The sequence below is a fragment of the Rhinoraja longicauda genome, chromosome 22, assembly GCF_053455715.1.
Source record: "Rhinoraja longicauda isolate Sanriku21f chromosome 22, sRhiLon1.1, whole genome shotgun sequence".
NCBI lineage: Eukaryota > Metazoa > Chordata > Chondrichthyes > Rajiformes > Arhynchobatidae > Rhinoraja > Rhinoraja longicauda.
In genome coordinates, this window is record NC_135974.1 from 4,574,449 (window position 1) to 4,599,005 (window position 24,557).

The 24,557-nt window shown below is 44.0% G+C and overlaps 1 protein-coding gene across 2 annotated transcripts; it reads right to left on the reverse strand.

Moving 5' to 3' along the window:
* Nucleotides 1-844: 844 nt before the first annotated feature.
* On the reverse strand, nucleotides 845-23,769 carry snrpb (small nuclear ribonucleoprotein polypeptides B and B1). Of its 2 annotated transcripts, none has more exons than XM_078418636.1 (7): nucleotides 23,637-23,769; nucleotides 15,059-15,210; nucleotides 11,053-11,164; nucleotides 9,710-9,862; nucleotides 9,140-9,269; nucleotides 5,850-5,972; nucleotides 845-1,110 (listed from the first exon to the last, which is right to left on the reverse strand). In XM_078418636.1, exons 1-7 carry the CDS (start codon nucleotides 23,637-23,639, stop codon nucleotides 1,073-1,075), a joined length of 711 nt encoding a protein of 236 aa, XP_078274762.1. In that variant the 5' UTR covers nucleotides 23,640-23,769; the 3' UTR covers nucleotides 845-1,072. The 2 variants fall into 2 exon arrangements, with proteins under 2 accessions (XP_078274762.1, XP_078274761.1); XM_078418635.1 differs by having other exon boundaries at nucleotides 5,841-5,972.
* Nucleotides 23,770-24,557: the final 788 nt, after the last annotated feature.

Here is a 24,557-nt window from a genome sequence, read left to right on the forward strand (position 1 = left end):
AGTGCAATTTATCACAAGTATCCTATTTATATTTATTTATAGACATATCCTCTATTAATGCACTCGTAGGTCCATGTAACCTACTAGGGTGCATACAGCAGGAACTGGAAATGTTGGAGTCTTGAACTGAAGCAAATGCTGTAGAAACTTAGCAGAGCAGACAGCAATGAATAGTTGACATTTTGAGTCAGGACCTGCTAAGGTATTGCTGTTCCAGAGCATAGTATTGAGTCTATTGTTGGGTAGAGTCATGCCTCAGGGACAGGGCTGATGCTGTGCACAGGAGAGTTATCCCCTGCTTATTCAATGCATTTATGCAGTGCATCAAGGGAAGAGTCCAGGACATGTCCATTGTATTTCTTCAAAAAGCTTCCTCTATCCAGCTTTTGGGCTTGCAAATGCATTCATTCTGCTGAGGCAAAATTGAAGTAGCAGCCCCTGTGATCCCTATCTAAACTTAGGTGTAAGAACACTGGGCCATGTTCAGAAGTTGATCGGAACACGACATTGGGAGGGAAAGAGACTGAGGGTCAGTGAGGTGATGTGTACAGCATGTTAGACAAATGGAAATGGTGGTGGTGGTTCAGACTAAGAATAGCAATGAAATTTTTATTCCATTTTAAAAGCTGTGAATATTTTAAATGTTTGAATGGGCCTAGGCTGTTACTAAATTCCAGGATAAACTAAAATGATTTAAGTAAATTATGCTCCCAGGCTGAAAATAAGTCATGACTATGTACGTAAGGAAATTATTGGTTTCTGCTGTGACTCGGGATATTCCAGTGTTGAAGCTTATGTTGACAATCTAATGGCGTGACTTGGAAAGAAAAGCTGAAAGTCAACCTTTACTCAAACATTTTAATAAAAATGTAAAATATTACAATACAAATCAAACAAAATCCAACAGTTTTGCCATTCTACTGATAAGAATCCCAGAAATTTCAGCGCTTGCATTGCAACCACCAGCTGTCACAAGGGGGAGTCTTTGTTCAGGCCACCACCTCCTCAAAAACAAATGTTCCCACGTGGACGGGTATAATCTGTCAACCCTGACTTCTTATCGGTTCCATTTTCACGGTCTTGGGAGACGCATACTGGGTGGTGGAGGACCTGAAAGTAAATTAGACATGTGAAATTAGCATGCAGGTACACCAGGCAGTGAAGAAAGCTAATGGCATGTTGGCCTTCATGACAAGAGGAGTTGAGTATAGGAGCAAAGAGGTCCTTCTGCAGTTGTACAGGGCCCTAGTGAGGCCACACCTGGAGTACTGTGTGCAGTTTTAGTCTCCAAATTTGAGGAAGGATATTCTTGCTATTGAGGGAGTGCAGCGTAGGTCCACAGGATGCGCTGTCGTATGTTGAAAGACTGGAGTGACTGGGCTTGTATACACTGGAATTTAGAAGGATGAGAAGGGATCTTATTGAAACATCTAATATTATTAAGGATTGGACATGCTAGAGGCAGGAAACATTCCCAATGTTGGGGGAGTCCAGAACCAGGGGCCACAGTTTAAGAATAGGGGGTAGGTCATTTAGAATGGAGATGAGGAAAAACCTTTTTACTCAGAGAATTGTAAATCTGTGGAATTCTCTGCCTCAGAAGGCAGTGGAGGTCAATTCTCTGGATGTTTTCAAGAGAGTTAGATAGAGCTCTTAATGATGGCGGAGTCAGGGGGTATGGGGAGATGGCAGGAACGGGGTACTGATTGTGGATGATCAGCCATGATCACATTGAATGGCGGTGCTGGCTCGAAGGGCCTACTCCTGCACCTATTGTCTATTGTATTGGACCTGAGATTTTTGCACTAGTGAGGTACCATAGAAATGGCGATGCTTTTAATTTATTAAACAAAAGCAGGTATAAGACGGGTAGAGCCTTATGCAAGTGACAGAATGTTCTCCAGTATTTCCAAAGAATAGGGTTTATGTACATTTGGAAAGACGAGGGCTGATTAGGGTTATTCAGCATGGGTTTATGTGGGATTGTGGGAGTAATCCTGATTTGCTCATTTGATGGAGATTGATGAAGGAAAGGCTACTAAATGCTAGAACACAAGATGCTGCTGCAACAAGGCGTGGAGGTTTGCACCTGAAACTTAAACAAAGCCTGCTTGGTTATTTCTATGAACTATGGGCAATTGAAAAGGTCAAGCACATTAGACTGGTTCAGAAGAATAAGCCAATGGGACCCAAGGCAAGCTTGCCAATTCACATTTGGGAACTAAGGAATGTTGTTAAACAGTATTTAAATCAACTTGGAGTTCAAATCCAAAGTGGCAAAACACCCAGGTAGCATGAAGAAGGCAGCACATGGCCTGCTTTCCTTAATAGGCCAGTGTATAGAAAATAAAAGTTGGGACTTTGTTGCAACTTTACAAAAGACTAATTAGGGCCTTGAGAAGTTTTGCGTGCAGTTCTGGTCATCAGATTACAGGAAGGATGTAGTTGAACTGAGAAACTACAATGGACACACCAGGATGTAGCTGGGATAGGGGGACTTTAGTTAGGAGATCTTGGATAGGCTGGGCTTGCATTCCCTTGAACAAAGGATGCCGAGGAATGACCTGATACAGGTATGTCAAATAATAATATAGATAGGGTCATCAGAATCTGCTCCAAAGGTAACGTTAGCAAAGACACTAGCTTAACACGAGAGGAAGCAGTTTTAAAAGGGATACCAACAGAACGTTTTTTCCCCACAGGTGTTGGAACTGGAACTCGCTATCATAGAACATGATGGAATCAGATACAAACACTGTTTAAGAGAAATTTAGACAGGCACATAAATAAGCAAATTATAGTGATAGTGAGCTAAATGGGATTAAAATGTTGGGAGGGCATCCTACTTGGCATGGACTTTGAACCAAAAGGTTCATTTCTGTGCTGTTCAACTCTGACCCCGAGCCAGAGTGGAACAGAACAATAAAGCAGCTGTGAAATGGAGTCACAGTACGTAAGCCCTTCAGTCCAACTCATCCATACCAAGCAAGCTGCCCATGAACGCGTGCCATTCTCCAGCACTTGGCCATATCCCCCTCAATCTTTCCGAAACATGCACCTGTCCAAATGTTCCTTAAATGTTGTTATTGTATCTAACTTAACCACTTCCTCCAGCAGCCTGTTCCATATATGTACCACCCTCTGAGCGAAAAAGGTTCCTAATAAATCTTTCCCCCCTGACCTTACTGCAATAAATGTAATTACAGGCTAGCACCAGACCATCACACAACAAATTCCCCAACATATCCTTTCAGCATTACTGTAACTTGATTCGCTTGACTCAGGGTCTCAGAGGTCTAATACACTGGACGATATTAGACAGTGAGCAGCTACTTGTAGTGAGATGAAATAAACAAGGCACACAATGGCACCGAGCCTCAATGCTAAGCAAAACGGCTGGCCTTTACCATGGTAATGTGAGAAACTAGAAATCCAGATTAAGACACATATCCCTCAAGTGATGAGGCCGGGTTATGAAACCCACTTGGAGTGGGGCCCTTGTATAAACCTCCAGAGCAATCAAACCCACTCTTCTGGCTCAGTACCAATAACTGAGGTGTCTCACAATTCAAGTGGAAAATGGAGGAAACACCATGCTAACCATAGTCCAGCTACAACAGGGATGCAAAGGATTGGACCTAGATGAGCAAGATGAGGCAGACAGGCATTGGGAACAGAATTAATCTCCACAGTGGTTCAGCATCTTAACCAGGATTGTAGAGAAACCAGAGGATTAGCATTTCCTGAGCCTGGGAGTCACCACGAGACCGATCACATTGTGTATTGATCTTGTATACAGTGCAAAGTGTAAGCATTTGGTGGTGTCTTTGTAATTAGTTTAATACTTTGACCAGTTGTCATTGACGTATCTCTAACAACATAAATTCAGCGCAGCACAGCTTACTGTTCTATATAGTTTTTTAATCATTTGCTTAACTAGCTTCCTCTTAACTGCATCTGTCCTATTGATTATCGACAAGGAAGCATTTGTTAGAAAAGAAAATTGAAGGTTTCAGAATGTCAAATCCCCAAGCTTAGTTTATTGAAGGGTCATGACAAAAGAACACTGAAATTGGATGGGAGAAGTCTCTGAAGCAGGCTGTATATACATCGTCACACAGACGTGGCTGTGTTTAGTGCCCATCACATTTCCCAGATTGGCTGGGATGATTGATAAGTACTGCAGGCAGCTCTGAATCACTCCAGATAGTCTACAAACAGCAAGTCAACCTCAAGATTATGCAAGACTAACAAAAATGTCAACAACACCTACTTATCAGGTTTGGCAGAGAAGTTGCTGCATGAACATGGATGATTCATCAGCCAGTGAGATAGGAGATATATACAATCCTAAACTGGATTTTAGATTTAGAGATACAGCGCGGAAACAGGCCCTTCGGCCCACCGGGTCCGTGCAGCCCAGCGATCCCCGCACATTAACACTATCCTACACATACTAGGGACAATTTTTTTTACATTTACCTAGCCAATTAACCTACAAACTTGTATGTCTTTGGAGGTGGGAGGAAACCGAAGATCTCGGAGAAAACCCATGCAGGTCACGGGGAGAACGTACGAACTCCGTACAGACAGCACCCGTAGTCAGGATCGAACCCGAGTCTCCGGCGCTGCATTCACTGTAAGGCAGCAACTCTACCGCTGCGCCGCCCCTCTATGGATAACGATAAACTGTGTTTCATCCTTGGTGTTGGCCTAGAAATAATCAGGTGCTAAATTCTATTTCACTGATTGTTGCAGTTGGATTAGAATTTATGACCTGTTGCCGTTAACATAATTAGTTATGAAAGATACCTGCTGGTAATTAAATTTGGATCCATTCCACCAGTTGAAAGTCATAGTGTGGGGAAACAGGCCCTTCGGCCCAACTTGCCTACTCCAGCCAACATGTCCCAGCTGCACTAGTCCCACCTGCTGCGCTTGGTCTAACTCCCTCCAAACCTGCCCTATCCATGTACCTATCTAACTGTTTCTTAAACATTGGGATAGTCTCAGGCTCAACTACCTCCTCTGGCAGCTTGTTCCATACACCCACCACCCTTTGTGTGAAAAAGTTACCCCTCAGATTCCTATTAAATCTTTTCCCCTTCACCTTGAACCTATGCCCACTGGTCCTAGATTCACCTAGTCTGGGCAAGAGACTCTGTGCATCTACCTGATCTATACCTCTCATGATTTTGTACGCCTCTATAAGATCACCCATCATCCTCCTGCGTTCCAAGGAAAAGTCACCCAGCCTACTCAACCTCTCCCTATAGCTCACACCCTCTAGTCCTGGCAACATCCCCGTAAATCTCCTCTGAACCCTTTCAAGCTTGACAATATCTTTCCTATTACATGGTGCTCAGAACTGAACACAATATTCCAAATGCGGTCTCCCGAACGTTGTATACAACTGCAACATGACCTCCCAACGTCTATATTCTGAACTCTGACTGATGAAGGCCAATGTGCCAAAATCCCTTTTGACCACCTTATCTACCTGTGACTCGACCTTCAAGGAACCATGCACCTGTACTCCTGGGTCCCTCTGCTCTACACCACTCCCCAGAGGCCTACCATTCACTGTATAGGTCCTGCCCTTATTAGACGTCCCAAAATGCAACACCTCACACTTTTCTGTATTAAATTCCATCAACCATTCCTCAGCCCACCTGGCCAATCGATCCAGATCCTGCTGCAATCTTTCACAACCATCTTCACTATCTGCAAAAAACACCCACTTTTGCATCATCAGCAAACTTACTAATCTTGCCCTGGATGTTCTCAACATTGATGTGATTGATGAATAATAATAAAAAATGTAACAAAAACAAACTTGCCGAACTTGCCTCGCATTCCCGGGGGCGGCGGTCTCATTCCTGGTGGCATTCCCATCGGTCCCCCTCGGCCAGGGGGCATTCCCATTGGCGGTCCCATAGGTGGCCTCATACCAGGGGGAGGGCCCATCATACCTGCCAACCAAATGTATACGATGTTAGAGCACTCAAATACAAGAAAACAGAGTCACCCTTTCCTTCCTAGCAAGTAGCACAGGAATGTTCCATGGACAAAAGGAGTCCAACACTTGGCATTTTGGAGCACGCAGGAATTTTAAGGCCACTAGGGGCTAATATCTTCCCTGAACTCAGAGGGCATCTTGCAGGGTAATCAACATTTAGGAAAAACAGGTAACAGATATAGATTATGGCGTAGCACTATTAATAAAGGAAATCAGTGCTGTGGTGAGAAATTACGCCGATGAGCCAAAACATTATGACCCAATGAGCCAAAACATTATGACCACCTGCCTAATATGCCGTTGGTCCTCCGTGTGCAGCCCCATACGCAGCAGGGTGCGATGCACTGTGTATTGTGACACATTCCTCACGTGCCCACCATTAAAATGTTCTGTGACTTGTGCCACAGTAGACCTTCTGTCGGTTTGGACCAGACGGGATAGCCTTCGTTCCCCTCGCACATCGATGAGCCTTGGGCGCCCAACACACTGGTTAGTCCCTCCTCGGACCACTGTTCACCACTGCTGACCGGGAGAACCCCACAAGTCTTGCCGTGTCAGAGATGCTCTGACCCAATCGTCTGGCCTAATATATCCCACCCCTTGACAGGTGCCATTGTAACAAGACAATCAATGTTATTCACTTCGTCTGTCAGTGGACATAATGTTTTGGCTGATATCTGAGCTTCACAGATCGCAATATGGAATTACAATCATTTATGCAGTCAAGCTTCTTCAGACTGATATGCTCATGATATGAAGTGGTGATATCTTTGAAAGATCAGTAACTAAATAGCACAGATGGAGTGATCACACTATGGGTCTGAGGGAGTCAATTGAGCAAAGTTTAACCAAGTTACTGAAACAAAGAAAAAACCCACTAGGGAAATTAAAAGCAAGAATTCCACCTATCCTAATATTCATTGAGATACAATATAAAAAGGTATAGAGGACACAGAATTATTTCACTGCATTCAAGAGAAGTTTCATAGCAAGTCTGAAGGGGAGGTATCATTCTAGAATTGGTTTTTGGGAATGAAGCAGAGTGGGTGAAGGAGCACAAGTGTTTTTTTGAAGCAGTAATCATCATTTGGTTGATCAAAAGTTATGGTAAAGGACAAAGATATTAAGGAATAAAAGTTTAACCTAAGGTCAATTTTGCTAAACTGACAATTCACTCAGCTGAAATGAATAGCATACTACTACTTGAAGATAAATCAGCAGAGAAATATGAGGCATTCAAAGTGTTCAGGATAAACGTGAACCCTTGAAAAAAATGTGGACGGCCACATGTAAAGTCCTCTCAATGAAGAGCTGCATAATAGACAGGATAAATAAAAAAGCAGATTATTTCAGACATAAAAACTTACAATGGCACAAAGGCTGGAAGACCATTAAAAAGGAAAATAGAATAGCAAAAGGTATGGAAAGAGACTGGGAATAGAAAACTGTAGCAACAAGGAAAGATTTTGATAAGAGGAGTTGTTTTCATTGGAAGAGGGACAACTGAGAGGAGAAAATGGAGGTATAAAATTACACAATCCCTTTTCAATAAATAGGAAGGGCTTGTACCATTTTACTGATCAGAACCAAGAGGATCAACAGAAGTGGGAGTTTTGAGGGAAAAATGAGGAAAACTCAGAGGTAGGCATCTGGAACTAACCATGTGGAAGAGTGGTAAAGAAAGAAACCATTTAACACGTAGGAAGTACTGGGATACATTGTTAAAAGAGCTGGGGCTGCAGGCCGCAGATTGGCGTTGGAAGGTCGGATTAGGGGGCATAACTCCTTTTCAATCAGAAGATACATTGAAGTGAATGGTCATTTTTCAAGTCACATAGATTTTCTATGATTCTTTCCCGAAGTTGTTCATTCCAAGCATAGTGATTACCACATGATATACTTGTTGCTTGATGCAATATGAGACGGCAAATGCCCATTCTGTTTCAATTGTACACTTCAGCAGCAAATTCACCCCCAGACAACGAGATCAGTAAAGCACAATGTTCAATGAGAAGTGAAGTTCAGCACCATTGAGGGTCCCGGTGGGAGGTGATAGAAATGCAAAGCTTTATTTAGTTTTTTAAATGTAGCCTCCTACCAATGTCCAGCAATTGTAAATTAGTGTACTAAACTAATATTTTTATTATGATTTGTTGTTTTGAAGCATTGCAAAATCATAATTTCAACTTTTTAATGTGCCAAAACAAATAACCATTTACATTATACCGCCGCATCATGGAGGGGTAGCATTGCCAGAAAACTGTAAAGAAAAATGGACAAATTCTGTTTCTTTTGCCTGCATTTACTTAGTTAGTTTGTCTCAAGAATTCGCTGAGAGCGGATTTCAATGACCTAAACTACTGCTGCACAGGGGCGTGCATGCTGCATTCAGAAAGTACACACTAGGCCCCACAATGTTCCACTATTCAATTATGCTAATTCCGAGCATCCCAAATAACTGGCAGTTGCTAAAAAGGAATTTTAAATTAACAATATGAAACTTGACCAGTTGTTAACTTGTTCAGCATTGATCACCCTGCTATAGGAAAGATACCATTAAGCTGGAACGGGTGCAGGTGAAGATTTACGAGGATGGTGCCAGGACTCGAGGGCCTGAGCTATAGGGAGAGGTTGGGCAGGCTAGGACTTTATTCCTTGGAAAAGAGTGAACTTATAGAGGTGTTTAATTCATAAGGGGGATAATGTGAACACAGGTAAAGGAATCAAGAACTCGAGAGCTAAGTTTACGATGAGCGGGGAAAGATTGAACAGGAACCTGGAGGGCAACTGTTACATACAAAGGATGCTAGGTATATGGAACAAGCTGCCGGAGGAGGAGGTTGAGTCAGGTACATTGACAACATTTAAAAGACATTTGGACAGGTACACAATAGAAAAGATTTAGAGGGACATGGGCCAAACACAGGTAAGTGGGACTGATGTATATGGGATATCTTGGTCGGCAAGGACAGGTTGGGCCAAAGTGGTTGTTTCCATGTTGCCTGACTCTATGACCCTGTGCAGTCTGACAGTAGGCTTTACAATGAACTATTCTGCTGTCGTCCAGCAAGCTCCAGTGTATACCACCATTACATTGCTGCCAATGTCTTATGGTCTCACCTGGTGGGAGGTTGCCTCGGCCCATTGGTGGTGGGCCTCCGCGGCCAGGTACGTACTGCTGTGGTGCTGCCGCGATACTGGAAGTAACTGCAGCTGCTGCAGCAGTTCCACGTGCCTGAGGTGTCATCACCTATAGATAACGGTAGAAACATCATCATTAAACATCAGCTCCTGACTGCTGCAAATATAACACGCCAAATTCTATTATTACTTGGGTATATTTGCAACAAAATTAGGTGGCCATACTTCCCCAACGATAAATCTCAGTGCACATTAATACATTCCACATTCAGGGTGTATATATATGATGTATAATAATTCTTACTAAAGGGACAGAGTGATTTACAAAACTAATTATAAGACAAATTTTGCAACTAAAATCAACCAAGGCAGGCATGTCACTGCACACGCACTAGTCAGATCATTTTATAATGGAAGATACAAACATCTAAAATAACCAGTTACTGTGATGTACTCTGGCATGTTAATATCTGGGTACAGACCAGTCAAGTTAAATTAAAGTGTTGCAGTATATAAATGACAGAGAGCAGCAGTCAGGAAGATTCGCACCTGCTGAGATGGTCCTCCTACTCCTCGGACTGGGCCTGCCAACCCAGCTGGAGCCTGTGGCATTGTTGCTCCCACAGGGACACCACGACCCGCTGCCCGGCCGATCCCAGGACCTCCAGCTGCACCGGCAAGAGGCACACGGGCAATTCCGGTCTGCAATTAGAAAAGCACATGTAACCCAAGACATCCAAACAAATCAACAGCCAGAATGACAAGTGTGCAAAACCAGAGATACTTAATGCTACCCCCAATTCCTCTCCCCACAGATCACTTAACATTGTACACTCACTAGGCAAAAGAGCATGGTGACCACCATGTCCCAACATAAAATGTTATAGATCAGTGCGCACCGTGTGGACGGACTTCTGCTGTTGCCTCCCAATTTAGTTCCACCTCAATGCACTGTTGCTGTCACCACTCTAACCTGGTTCAGCACATCGAGACAACGTGACACAACATTTATACTCATATTAGCAATTATTTTGATTACCCACTATGTTCGATTAATCCTAGTAATAGATACTTTCATTTAATAAAGTATTAGTTCGGATGAGCAAATGTAGACTTTATCAAGATGCATGGCAACATGGTAAGCAAATCAGTGTTTTAGGTAACTTTGTACTTGAAGGTTATTCAATTATCAAGTACACTGAGAGCTGAACTTAATAGATTTTTGGACTCCAAAAACCTATGGGATTCAAGGATTGGGCAGGCAGGGTATTTTAACAGGCAAACTTTATTTCAAACATTAGTTTAAAATTAAATCATTTTAATCCCATATCACTTTATTGCAAGGGATAACTTCCTTGTGTTAAATACAACAAATGTATTATATCTCTAGGTTATTGACAGAGGCAAGAGAAGAGATTACAGGATCCTTGATGATCTTTGCATCTTCTCTATTTGAAACACCGAAACATCTTCCAATGACTGTAATTGCACAATCAAATGTCACCTAAGAGTAAATTCAGCCCAAATCACACACTAAAACATCTATATGATCTATTATAATTTTCAGTTATTATTCCAGCAGCACTCTTCAAAATTGAATCACGGATGCTGAGGTGACAATTTGGTCACATGTGCCAGCAATTTGTACGTATCTTGCCATGTTACCATCCTTTCCCAATTTCTGCCTATCTGGATCGATTTCAAAATCGATTGGCAAAATTTCTTCAAAGGGCAATAAGCACGTTTAACGACCATGGAACAGATTTCCTATACGTCACTGACTGCTACAACATTAAGATACCAAGTAAATGAGAGTGTAAATGGAGCATTTCATGGGTATAAGCCTTATTTATATTGGAACTATCCAGTCGTCAGAGAAGGAAGATACTTACATCTTTTGGAGGAGGTCCTTCTACAGTCATAGAAACCAGTGTTTCGCCACGGAGCAAGACCAATCCTAGAACCCGCTTCTCCTCCCGCTCAGGCTGTTTGGAGTTTTTGGGCCTTAAGTAGGGAGGAAAAAGGATTAGTTTTCACAGCCACCGAAAGATTCATAATTAAACTATTTCCTCTTATCATCTAAGTTTAGCAAGACTATGCCTTAAATTTCATTGAATCACTGGAACAGAAACAAGTCTACCCTAATCCATAAGTTTTTATGGTGCCAATAAACCCAGGAGGAAGGCTGCAGATAGCCAAAGATGACTTATCAAGTACACTCTGCGTGTTAGATTAGTGAGAATATCTGTCAAATTATAGAGCAGGGTATAAATCAGCTACAGAAATGGGTAGTGAAATGGCAGACGGAGTTTAACCCGAGCAAGTGTGATGTGTTGCCGTTTGGGAGGTCAAATGTAAGCCTACAAAATAAACAATTATATGTACAATTAATGGCGAGACCTAGAATGCTGCCAGGGACAGTGGAGGAAGATACGATAGTGACATTTAAGAGGCTTATGAACAAGCACATACATTTACAGGGAATGGAGGGATATGGATTATGTATAGGCAGATAAGAGTTTGTCCTGGCATCTTGTTCAGCACAGACATCATGGGATAAAGGGTCAGCTTTCACTGCGATGTTCTATTTAAGGAGGGCATTTCTGACAGTTGAATCTAACGGAGAATCACTAGGTTGTTTAAAAGAAAGCAATGGTAGAAAATGGAGAATAATACACTATTAGGGGAAAGTACACCCTTGCAATATTAAATTGTCACCAAAAGCAGACCTGGGATTTCTATTATGCCTGTAGATGGAAAAGCATCTCAAGATAAAATCTGACACCACGTCATTCAAGTAGATATTAGGGCGTTATAGATATAGGTGTTAAAGAACATTTCCAGAAGAAAATAACATAGAAAAAGTCTAATTGCAGAGCTCAAGGATTTGAAATCTGTTAACTTTTTTTAATGAACAAAATCTTCTGAAGTAGCTTGATGTCAGAATTTGTTTAAAAGCATTCTTTGGATGCAGCAATAAATGTTTTACTTAAAATTAAAGGCCACAACAGCTGAAAGACAGGTATCACTGGAAGAGCTATTAAAGTCTAGATTTTGCAAGAGACCAGGATTTGAGTCCAGTGATATATCATGGAGGGTCGTAGGAGAATACAGATGACAGAAAAAGGGAATGATGAGAGATTTGAATATAAGTATTAACAATTTAATAAACAAAGCTATTGCTTATCGGGAGCCAATGTAGATCAGTGAGCAGAAGTAAATGGCTGAACAAGGCTTGGTACAAGTTTGGACATACACTGCAAGTTTCAAGATGACCTCAAATTTACAACAAGTGTACAACAAGAGAAACTTGCAGAAATCTATTCAAATTGCAGCGGCAACAATAACATCATTTCAGGAGGCAGAGAGAGTAACTTTGTTGAAGCCACAAGAGGTAGAAATAGCTTTGGATACAAATAAAGCTCATTATAGGGTCAAAAGTACCCCCACCCCCAAGATTGCAAAATGGTCAGCTGCCAGACAAATTAAGTCCAAAACCAGGGAATGGAATTGTGATTGGGAATGAATTGCTTAGCAGGAAGAAATTTACACTTCAATTTTTTGGAGTTTGCATAAGCAGTGTAGCAACTGTAGTGTAAGATCAGTGGTTAAAAGGTGGACGCAGACAACGTTTGCATGGAAATCACAAATTTTCAGATGATGCTGCCAGAGGTTGATGAAGGCAGGTGTGTTTGAAAAAATAAGTTTTGAGAAGCATGAGCTGAAATAGGGAGGAAAAACTAAATGCAAGCTCTGGGCTGGAGGTAAGTGAGGGGGAGTAGAGATTTGGCCTGTTGAGCATAAGAAGGGGAAGAGACAGAGGGCCGTTGATCAAATAAACTCAATATTTGTAACCAGAAGTCCTCGCATTTACGGGGAGTTAAGGAGACAAACAAAAGGAATTATAAGGCAGTGGCTTGCAATAGAGAAATAATGTGGGTTATCTCATGACTGGATTGAGCAGTTCTGGCAGACAGCATCTGCCATATCTGGTCAAGCAACCAGAGATTAGTTAAGGAAATCAGTAATTGTATAAATGATATAGTGAGCAGCCAGTCAAAGACAAGGTGATTGGAATTTAAAAAGCACACATTCAGGCGAATCAGAACCCCCCCCCCCAACTAAAAAGTATGGTTGACAGGACAAACAAGAGGGAAACTAAACAAGCAAACTATCTCTCCAATTGCAACAAAGGGAGCTGCAGGATCACTTAAATTGGCATGGGAATTCCTACAAACGTGGGCTGGTATTTCATGTGGGAAGAGTTGTTATAGAAGGATAGGAAGAAGGAAATGGGAGACAACATTATATTCAACCACCAAGACACAAGACACTTAAAGCAATCTACAGAAAAGTGCTAGCCAAATTATATGGAATGAAAGATAAATTTTATCTTTAATTCCGATAGCTGCATCCTCGGGTTCTAAGCGAGTTAGCTGTAGACTGGATGCGAGCGTCTCTAGACTTTGGATAAGAAAACAGAGGAAGTAATTCAAGAAAGAAGGGAGAGGGAAAGCAAACCCAAGACCAATTAACCGAATATCTGTAATAGGGAGTTCTGCAACCCTTTATTGAATAAAACACTTACAACATCACAGAACAATTAGGCAGTAAACATGAGGCAGATTCATATTTAACAAGTGCATTCCTGATCCTTTGAACGTAACCACCAGCAAGCCAATGTACATGATGCATACGAATTGATGTGCGGAAGTGGCGGCGCCTAACGGCTGCGGCTCGCTAGCAGTCTGTTCGTCTTTTTTCCTTTTTTTGTTTGTTGTGTGTCGGTGTTGGGATGGGTTTTTTTTTTGGTTGTGTATGTGTGGGGGGTGGTGGTGTGGGTGGGGGAAACCTTTCTCTTTAGGTCTCTTCCTCACGGCGCGGGGTGCGGCTCGGCCGCGGGGCCTAACATCGCCCGGCGCGGCTCGGCCGCTGGACTTAACATCGCCCGGCGCGGCTCGGCCGCTGGACTTAACAGTGCCCGGTGCGGCTCGGCCGCGGGGCCTTCCATCGCCCGGTGCGGCTCGGCCGCGGGGCCTAACATCGCTGGTGCGGCTCGGCCACGGGACTTAGCTGCGCACGGCTCGGTCGCGGGGCCTTCCACCGCCCGGTTCGGCCACGAGACGTCTCAGCGCCCGGTGCGACTCGACCGCGGGGACTCCCATCCCCTTGCGGGGACTGTGCGGGTCGGTCAGGGACGAGCTGTCTGTCTGTGGGCGTGGGGAAGAGAGTGGAAGTTTTGTTGCCTCCATCACAGTGAGGGGGTGTTTGGAGTCACTGTGATGGACGTTATGTGTTGGGGTCATGTGTCTTGTGTTCTTTTTTGTGTGTGACTGCTATGTAGTTTCGTTCGGTACCTTGGTACCGAATGACAAATAAAGCTCTGTTGAACTGTCATTTGAGAAAGTGTCAAAAAAGAGGGATAAGGTCATCTTCAGGCCAGCAACCTTAACCTGTTTGACATGGGACATTACCTTTTTAAAATAACTTGGATGAAGGAACCAAGTCAAAAGTATCCAAATATGCTCGAGATTTAAAGGTAGGCAAAGATAAATTGTGATGGCAATAAGGTTATGCCAGTAAGAAAATAAGTCAACAAATGGGATATAGGAAATATATGTAATCCATTTCGGGACAACAAAAATTGCAGGTTGTTTAAATGGCTTGAGACACGTGTGTTCAGAAAGATCTGAGTGGCTAAATATAAAAAAGACAATGTTAGCAAGCCACTTGGACTGCACAATGAAGAGTTAGCACATCCACACCTTTCATCCACAAGACAGTACGAACCAGACAGTCATCACATCTTTATGACATATAAACATAAGGATGTCTCTCATAATGACAATGTAAATATTTTTCCTACTCATACAAGAATCTATTTTTCAAGTTTCTTACTTGATTTTCCTGAATTCATCACAATCACATAGGATAAGGTTCATGTGTTTGTCGAATGCTTTGAAGGTTCCAATGAAGATGCGCCCATCTTGAAGGATGCACCTCATTCTGTAGTCGATATGCTGAAGCATCTTACTACTCTTACCCACCGTCTGATGAGAGAAGAAAATCATTACTCCAAACAGTCACTCCTCCAAATGAATTTCGGCGTAGCCATTTTGTGGCTTTTAGGCAACACGGTTTTTCTTTACCATAATTTGGGAGACATAAAAACTGATTTCCATCGATCAATCTCAAGGTAACCAGTATTGCCTGATTCATAGGTAGCTAAGAACAACAAAGGCACCAGGCCAATGACAGCCATTAACATTAAAAACAAAAATCCTTGAAAATAACTTTTTTTTAAAAGTCATGTAATACAGATTGTGTTATAAATGCAACATCTTGTATTCCACACTGCCTTGAATTCTCCTGCCATATCTTGACAATTGAAAGTCAATTAAAAATCTATGCGAGGATACACTTACAAATTCTATTTTGCACAAAATAGCTTCCATTTATACCAATGCTAGCTAATCAGTGTGGAGCAGGATTCTTCAACTTTTCTGTCACAGGACCAAAATCAAGTTTAGTAATTTCAATACCCAATTACATTTGACTATGACAGGACTTCCCGATACTTTCCTTATGGCCCATGGGTCTGCATTGATTGTCTTTCAAGGCTTCAATGATTCAACCAATCCATATCCTTACAGCTCCCACTTTCCTCAACATCACCTCTCATACCAAACAGCTCCCCTTTCTACCCACAATCCAGCAGCCGGCTGTTCACCCTCTTGGGACATGACTGTTCCCCGAATACAGTGGCAAACAGCAAAACAGGGAATACAGAAATTTACTCCTACTTCTTGCAATCCAGTGCAATTCATTTGCTGCTAACAATTTTGTGGCATACAAAAAACAGGATGATGACTTTGTGGAATATTTCCATTCAATCTGCAAGATTCTGACCATCCATAAGTTTAGTTCTCTCTGAATGTTTCAAAGTTAAAGATAAGCCGGAAAAATTGCATTTCATTCTTTGACTAGCCACAGCTCAGTTCTTCAGGTACAACACTGTGTTCCATTGTTTCATTCAAAAATTGTCATTCCCACGTATATCTCCTCCATGTTTTGTTTATATGCCATGACTATATCTGTCAAATGAACACTCTTGGCTTACATCCCATACAGAGGCCCCTTATGCTGTCTCTTTCCCTTTTCTCTGCATCTGCAACCTTGTTTTACTGAAGTTTTCCATTGTCTTTTTCTGCTTGGTCAGATCTCTACTTTGGATTTAAGAGGCACTAACAATAACTGCACAACAAAGGGACCCTACGCAGAATAAGAATGATAGTCAAGGAAGCTATGTCACTGCCGGCTAAATGCCCCGGCTGTCAATACCAAATTCATAATCTTAAATGGAGATTATGAAATTGGGATACAAGCCCAATCAAATATAATTAATATAATTAAATCAATCTAAATTTTATCTCAAGAAATGTAGTAATTCTGCTTCCTCCAAGCATTTTCTACTCATGATTAGAATGCTTACAAATGTATTCTAATATTACATTCCATCTATACTAGTTCAGCCCTTAACTGTGCTTGTAATTGTTACAATGGCTACTTTACTCTCACATCCAGGTAAGTAGCTTTATGCATACCAAGACTCCTTTTATGTTTAATTTCCAGCCTTTGTACATTGACCTAACTCTCTCTTCTGGGGTTCCCATGTTACTACCAAGATAGTTTAAACCTCCCAACACTAGCAAACAGAACATATTTGCCCAGGTTCTATTGTGGTACAACCTGTCTGGCTAGTTAGTGTAGGTTGTGCTTTCTCCAAAACTGACCCCAATCCCCCAAGAATCTAAACGCTTTCTTCTAAAACCAACTCTCCATTCATGCATTCACCTGCACTACCTTTGAGGTCCTTCTTCCTAATTTCTTACCGAACTGCCTACTTCCCCAAGGATCTCGTGACCCAGTGTAAAGGAACCTTCCATTGGGTAGTTCTGGTCAACCCATTACAGGAAGGACGGGGAAGCTTTGGAAAGGATGCATTAGGGGCAGCCAAAGGGTAGTGAGTCTGTGGAATTCATTACCACAAAGGGCTGTGGAGGCAAAATCAGTGGGTATTTTTAAAGCAGAGGTTGATAGGTTCTTGATTAGTAAGGATATCACAGGTTATGGGGAGAAGGCAGTTGTGAGGAAAAAATAGATCAGTCATGATTGAATGGTGGATCAGACTCTATGGGCCAAATAGCCTAATTCTGCGTCTACGCCTTATGAACATTAGCTACAGGGGAGGTTGGACACATTTGGATTGTTTTCACTGAAGTGTCTGAGGATTGGGAGACCTGATAGAGGTATATACAATTATGAGAGCAGATAAGGTGGTCAGAATCTTTTTAACCCCAGGCTGGAAATGTCATCGGCATTTAGACGGCATAGCTTTAAGGTCAGAGGAAAAAAGTTTAAGGGTAAGTTGCAGTGGGAGCCTGGAACATGTTGCCAGGGAAGGATGCTGGAAGCATGCGATAGTGGCGTTTAAGAGACTTTTAGACAGGCACATGAATTTGCAAGGATAAAGATCATGTGCAGGCAGAGGAGCTTAGTTTGACCTGGCATCATGTTCGGCTTAGGCATTGTGGACCAATGTAGTTCCTCTACTGTACTGTTCCATGTTTAACCATAGTGTGTAGAGTAGAGGGATCTACGAGTACGAGTGCATAGTTCCCTGAAAGTGGCATCACAAGTAGATAGGGTGGTCAATACTCTGACTGATGAAGGCCAAAGTGCCAAAAGCCTTTTTGACCACCTCTTCTACCTGCGACTCGACCTTCAAGGAACCTTGCACCTGTACTCCTAAATCCCTCTGCTCTACAACACTACCCAGAGGACAACCATTTACTGTGTAGGTCCTGCCCTTGTTCGACATCCCAAAATGCAACACCTCACACTTTTCTGTATCAAATTCCATCAACCATTCCTCCGCCCACCTGGCCTATCAACCCAGATCCCGCTGCAATCTTTCTCAACCATTTTCACTACCTGCAAAACCATTAACCTTTGTATCATCAGCAACCTTGCTAATCTTGCCCTGAATGTTCTCATTCAAATCAATGATGCAGATGACAAATATTAATGGGCCCATTACCGAACCCTGAGGCACACCACTAATCACAGACTTCCAATCTGAGAAGCAACCTTCCACAATCACCCTCTGTTTCTTTCCATGGAGTCAATTTGCTATCAATTCAGCTATGTCTCCTTGGATTCCAGAGCAGCCTACGATGCGGAATCTTGTCGAAAGTCTTACGGAAGTTCATGTACACAGCATTTACAGCTCTGCCCTCATCAACCTTTTGGGTCACGTCTTCAAAAAAATCAATCAGATTTGTGAGACGCGACGGCCCACATACAAAACCATGCTGACCATCCCTAATCAACCCTTGCCCATCCAAATACCTGTATAACTTATCCCCCAGAATACTCTCCAGTAACTTACCAACTACAGATGTTTAGCTCACTAGCCTATAGTTCCCAGCATTTTCCCTGCAGCCCGTCTGGAAAAGAGGAACAACATTTGCCACCCTCCAGTTGTCCGGCACCTCTCCTGTATTTCAGGACGACTCATAAATTTCAGCCAGGGCTCCCGCAATTTCCTCGTTTCCCGCAATGTCCTCGGATATATCTGATCAGGCCCTGGAGATTTGTCTACCTTCAAACACGACAGTACCTTCAGTACTTCTTCGACAGTAACCTTGACTGCTCTCAAGACACTTCCAGTGACTGCTCCAATTTCCTCCGTCTACTGTCTTTCTCCTCGGTAAATACAGGAGAAATACGCGTTTAGGACCTTGCCCATCGCTCAACATAGAGGTGATTTTTTGATTCCTGAGGGGTCCCACTCTCTCTCTAGTTACCCTTTTCCCCCTTATGTATTTATAAAATCTTTTGGGAGTGTCCATGTTACCCACCAGAGCTATCTCCTGGCCCCCCTTTGCCCTTCTGTTCTCCTTTTTTAGTATGCAGATGCTCCCCGCCTTAGGATGCTTCGACTTACGACATTTCGACTTTGCTATGGTGCAAAGGGCAGCGACCCTTAGCGAGCCGCAGCTCGCTTTTGGCCACGTGATCCAGTGTATTAAATGCATTTCGACTTACAATATTTGTGATTTCCGATGGGTTTCTCGGAATGTAACCCCATCGTAAGTTGAGGAGCACCTGTACTCCTTAGTTCCCGAAACTCCTCCAGGGATGCACTTGATCCCAGCTGCCTATACCCGTCCCATGCATCCTTCTTGCTTTTGACTAACATCTCAATTTCCCTCATCAGCTAAGCTTCCTTACGTTTGCCTGCTTTGCCCTTCACTCTAATGGGGACGTACACATCCTGAGCTTTCTTCAGTACACTTTTAAAAACATCCCACTTGGCCGATGTTCCTTCCCCTCAAATAACCTGCTCCAGTCAACTTGAGTGAGACCTTCTCTCATACCCTCAAAGTTGGCCTTACCCCAGATGAGCATTTTAACACGTGGACCCTCTCCGTCCCTATCTATAACTATCTTAAACTTAATCAAACTGTGGTCACTGGTCCCAAAAGGCTCCTCCACACACACACTTCATTAACTTGCCCCTCCCAATTTCCCAATACTAGATCCAGCGTTGCCCTCTCACGTGTGGGAGCCTCCACATACTGCTTGAGAAAACTCTCCTGAACACTTTTGAGGAATTGCACCTCATCTAAACCCTTAACGCTATGATTTTCCCAGTCTATATTTGGGAAACTTAAAATCCCCCCACTACAACAACCTTATTTGACCTGCAGCTGTCTGCAATCTCCTGGCACATTTGTGCTAATTCCTGTTGACTATTCGGGGGTCTGTAGTACGCCCCCAACAAGGTGATCATCCCTTCTTGTTCCTCAGCTCCACCCATATAGCCTTACTAGACGAACCATCCATAATGTCACCTCTGAACACAGCCGTGACATCCTCCTTAATCAACAATGCAACCCCCCCCCCTCCTATTTTTCTCATCCTGAACCTACAGTTGCAATGCCAATGAATGCTCAGACAGTTTGAATTCTGTCCCTATGAAGGGACAGCTTTTTGGATTATCTTCCATTAATTTCTCCCAAGTACCATCTATACCACTTGTTCCCCTTTCCCCCGACTCTCACTCTGAAGAAGGGTCTTGACCTAAACATCACTTATTCCTTTTCTCCAGAGATGCTGCCTGACTCGCTGAGTTGCTCCAGCCTTTGTGTCTGTCTTTGACTTCATTATGAAAATAGCTTTCTATTGTTTGGGACCCAAGATAAGACAGTTGAATGGATGGACTTAAGTTAACTCTCACTCTACTCTTCTCTAAATCTAGAAACATCTCACACCCTACACCTGCTTTCTGCACTTGGAAGCCAGGCTTGACAATTTTCTTTCCCACATCCACAGCTACAAATGATGAGAATAAGAACACTGCCAGTCAGCCAACAACATCAGTAAAGTAAAACAAAGTGCTGAAGGTACTCAGCAGGTCAGTTAGTATCTGTGGAAGGAATGGACAGGCAATGTTTTGGTTCCTGACCCTCCTTACTACTGACCATTCCTTGCCCACATGCTGCCTCTCGCACTTTGTTTTGCTCAAGATTCCACCAGCTGCAGTCCCCTGTGTCCACATCAATATAGATGTGGAGATGCACAAAAAAACTGAAAAACCAACCAGAAACATTGACTGAATAGTTAAACTTCTTGTGGAGACTGTCATTAAGTTGGAGTCCATGATAGAAACATAGAAAATAGGTGCAGGAATAGGCCATTCATGCCAGTACCACCATTCAATATGATCATGGCTGATCATCCAGAATCAGTACCCCATTCCTGCTTTGTCCCCATATCCCTTGATTCCGTTAGCCATAAGAGGTTTCTCTAACTCTCTCTTGAAAACATCCAGTGAATTGGCCTCCATTGCCTTCTGTGGCAGAGAATTCCACAGATTCACGACTCTTTGGGTGAAAAGGTTTTTCCTCATCTCAGTCCTAAATGGCTTACCCCATATTCTTAAACTGTGACCCCTGGTTTTGGACTCCCCCAACATGGGGAACATTTTCCTGCATCTAGCCTGTCCAATCCCTTAAGAACTTTATGTTTCTCTAAGATCCCCCCTCCTATTAGGAACGGGGTACTGATTGAGAATGATCAGCCATGATCACATTGAATGGCTGTGGTGGCTCGAAGGGCCGAATGGCCTACTCCTGCACCTATTGTCTATCTTTCTAAATTCCAGTGAATATAAGCCCAGTCGATCCATTCTTTCATCATATGTCAGTCCCGCCATCCCGGGAATTAACCTGGTGAACCTACGCTGCACTCTCTCAATAGCAAGAATGTCCTTCCTCAAATTAGGAGACCAAAACTGCACACAATACTCCAGGTGTGGTCTCACCAGGGCCATGTACAACTGCAGTTGGACCCCCTTGCTCCCATTCACAAATCCTCTCGGTATGAAGGCCAACATGCCATTTGCTGTCTTCACTGCCTGCTGTACCTGCATGCTTACTTTCAGTGACTGATGTACAAGGACACCCAGGTCTCCCCTTTTCCTAATCTGACATCATTCAGATAATAATCTACCTTCTTGTTCATGCCACCAAAGTGGAAAGCCTCACATTTATCCACATTATTATGCTGCATCTGCCCACTCACCCAACCTGTCCAAGTCACCCTACAGCCTCATAGCATCCTCCTCGCAGCTCACACTGTCACCCAGCTTTGTGTCATCTGCACACTTGGAGATGTTGCATTTAATTCCTTTGTCTAAATAGTTTATATTGCAAATAACTGGGGTCCCAGCACCAAGCTTTGCAGCACCCCACTAGTCACTGCCTGCCATTCTGAAAAGATCCCGTTAATTCCTACTTTTTGCTTCCTGTCTGCCAACCAGTTCTCTATCCATGCCAATACCCTACCCCAAATACCATGTGCTCTAATTTTGCACACCAATCTCTTGTGTGGGACCTTGTCAAAGGCTTTTTGAAAGTTCAGATTTGCCTTATCCATTCTATCTGTTACATCCTCAAGATTAGTCAGGCATGATTTCCCCTTCATAAATCCATGCTGACTTTGACCGATCCTGTCACTGTTTTCCAAATGTGCTGCTATTACATCTTTAATAACCGACTCAAGCATCTTCCCCGCTACCGATGTCAGGCTAACTGATCTATAATTCCCCGTTTTTGCTCTCCCTCCTTTCTTAAAAAGTGGGGGTACATTAGCTATCCTCCAGTCCATAGGAACTGATCCAGAGTCTATAGAATATTGGAACATGATCACGCATGCACCCACGATTTCTCGGGCCACCTCCTTGAGTACTCTAGGATGCAGACCATCAGGCCCTGGGGATTTATCTGCCTTCAGTCCCAACAGTTTACCTAACACCATTTCCTGACTAATGTGGATTTCCTTCAGTTCCTCCCACCCACTAGATCCTCGGTCCCCTAGTATTTCTGGGAGATAGGTTCTATCTTCCCCAAGGAAGACACAAAGTACTTGTTTAATTGGCCTGCCATTTCCTTGTTTCCCACTGTAAGGGACCTACATTTGTCTTCACTAATCTTTTCCTCTTCACATGTCTTCAGAAGTTTATACAGTCGGTTTTTATATTTTCCCCCGCTTAATTATCTCCTCTGTTGAATTCCAAATTTCTCCCAGGCCTCCGGTTTACTGCTTCCTCTGCCCAATTTATATGCCTCTTCCTTGGATTTAACACTATCCCTAATTTAACTGATGTAGGCGGCCAAGGAATCTTTCCCTCGGGAACACCGGTGTCTTCGTTCTTATTTACAGGATTACTGATCCGTATTTCGCCTGTTATCAATTTCCTCAATGGGTGAGTGAACCCGACCAAGTCAGAGCCATACAACACAGAAACATTCGCTTCGGCCCAACTCGGCCCTGCCAACCAAGATGTTCCCCCGGCGTTTTGGCCCTCGTCTCTAAACCTTCCCGATGCATAAAGGGCGGGTAATTCGAGTAGAAGCCTCAGCCCGGGAGAGACCGAACCCTCAGTCACGCTGCCCGCACCAGACAGCGAGGCTCCTGCGGGATCCAGCGCCTAGCGACCCTCCCCTCCCCTCCCCTCGGCTCCACAGCCCGGGAGAGACTCCCCGGCATCGCACAGGCCACAGCGAGGCGGGCCGCCCGCAGGCTCCAGCGCCCTTCTCCTCTCGGCCCCACAACCCGGGAGAGAGAGAAACTCTCCCCGCATCGGACAGCGAGGCTCCAGCGCCCAGCGATTTCCCTCCTCCACTCGGCCCCGCACTGGACGGACGACCGCCAGCAGGCAGACTCCGCGGCCCCGCTGCCCGCCACCAGGCCCCGCTGCCCGCCACCAGGCCCTGCTGCCCGCCACTAGGCCGCAGCCCGGCGCCAACTCCAAACTACTATGAACCACCATCCGCCCGCCTTCACGCGAAATATCGGCTGGGCATGGTGGACGACGGTCCCGAGATGGCGGCGCGGCTGTGCTCACCATGATTGCGGGCGGGATGGGCGCGCAACCCGGCGGATTGAAGAGCGAGAAAAATTAGTGCGGCCGCGGCGGCTCCCGGCTGGCTGCAGGTCCGCGCATGCGCCGCGGCGGCTCCCGGCTGGCTGCAGGTCCGCGCATGCGCGGCGGCGGCTCCCGACTGGCTGCAGGTCGGCGCATGCGCGGCGGCTCCTCCCGGCTGGCTGCAGGTCCGCGCCTGCGCCGCGGCGGCTCCCGGCTGGCTGCAGGTCCGCGCATGCGCCGTGGAGCCGCCGCCGCAGCCTGGGGGAGGGGCAGCCACCACTTTAAAAAAGGCGTATAAGAAAATAACTGCAGATGCTGGTACAAATCGATTTATTCACAAAATGCTGGAGTAACTCAGCAGGCCAGGCAGCATCTCGGGAGAGAAGGAATGGGTGACGTTTCGGGTCGAGACCCTTCTTCAGACTGGGAAGAGAGAGGGAAAGTTTTTGGCCTCCATCACAGTGAGGGGGTGTTTGGAGTCACTGTGATGGATGTTTGTGTTGGGGTTGTGTCTTGTGTTTTTGTACTGCTGGCTAAGTAATCTCGTTCTGAACGAATGACAAATAAAGCTATTTTGGATTTTGATTTGGATTGGGACAGTTCTATTGATTGGAAAGGTTTAGAGGTCTCTGGGCAAATATAGGTGAATGGGGCTAGCTAGCCCAGTGTGCCAGCTTGGTTGACATGGACAAGTTAGGCCAAAGGGGCTGGTTGTGTGAATGGGGTACTGATGATGTGGGGTGCAATGTCCTGGATGGCATCAAGCAACTGCTTAGCCTTTCATCCAGGCAAGTGGAGAGATTTCCATCAAATGAATCTCTGACATGCCTTGGCATGTGACACAAAACCATAGCAGAAAAAAATATCCAATCATGGATTATAGAAGAATTGAAAGAAAGT

What these genes read in the sequence shown, in the direction of transcription:
- snrpb (XM_078418635.1), bottom strand. An exon ending in TAGGAGGACCATCTCAGCAG is followed by an intron (nt 9,270 to 9,709) that starts GTGCGAATCTTC and finishes CGTTATCTATAG; the next exon opens with GTGATGACACCTCAGGCACG. An exon ending in GGGAATGCGAGGCAAGTTCG is followed by an intron (nt 1,111 to 5,840) that starts GCAAGTTTGTTT and finishes ATTTACTTTCAG; the next exon opens with GTCCTCCACCACCCAGTATG.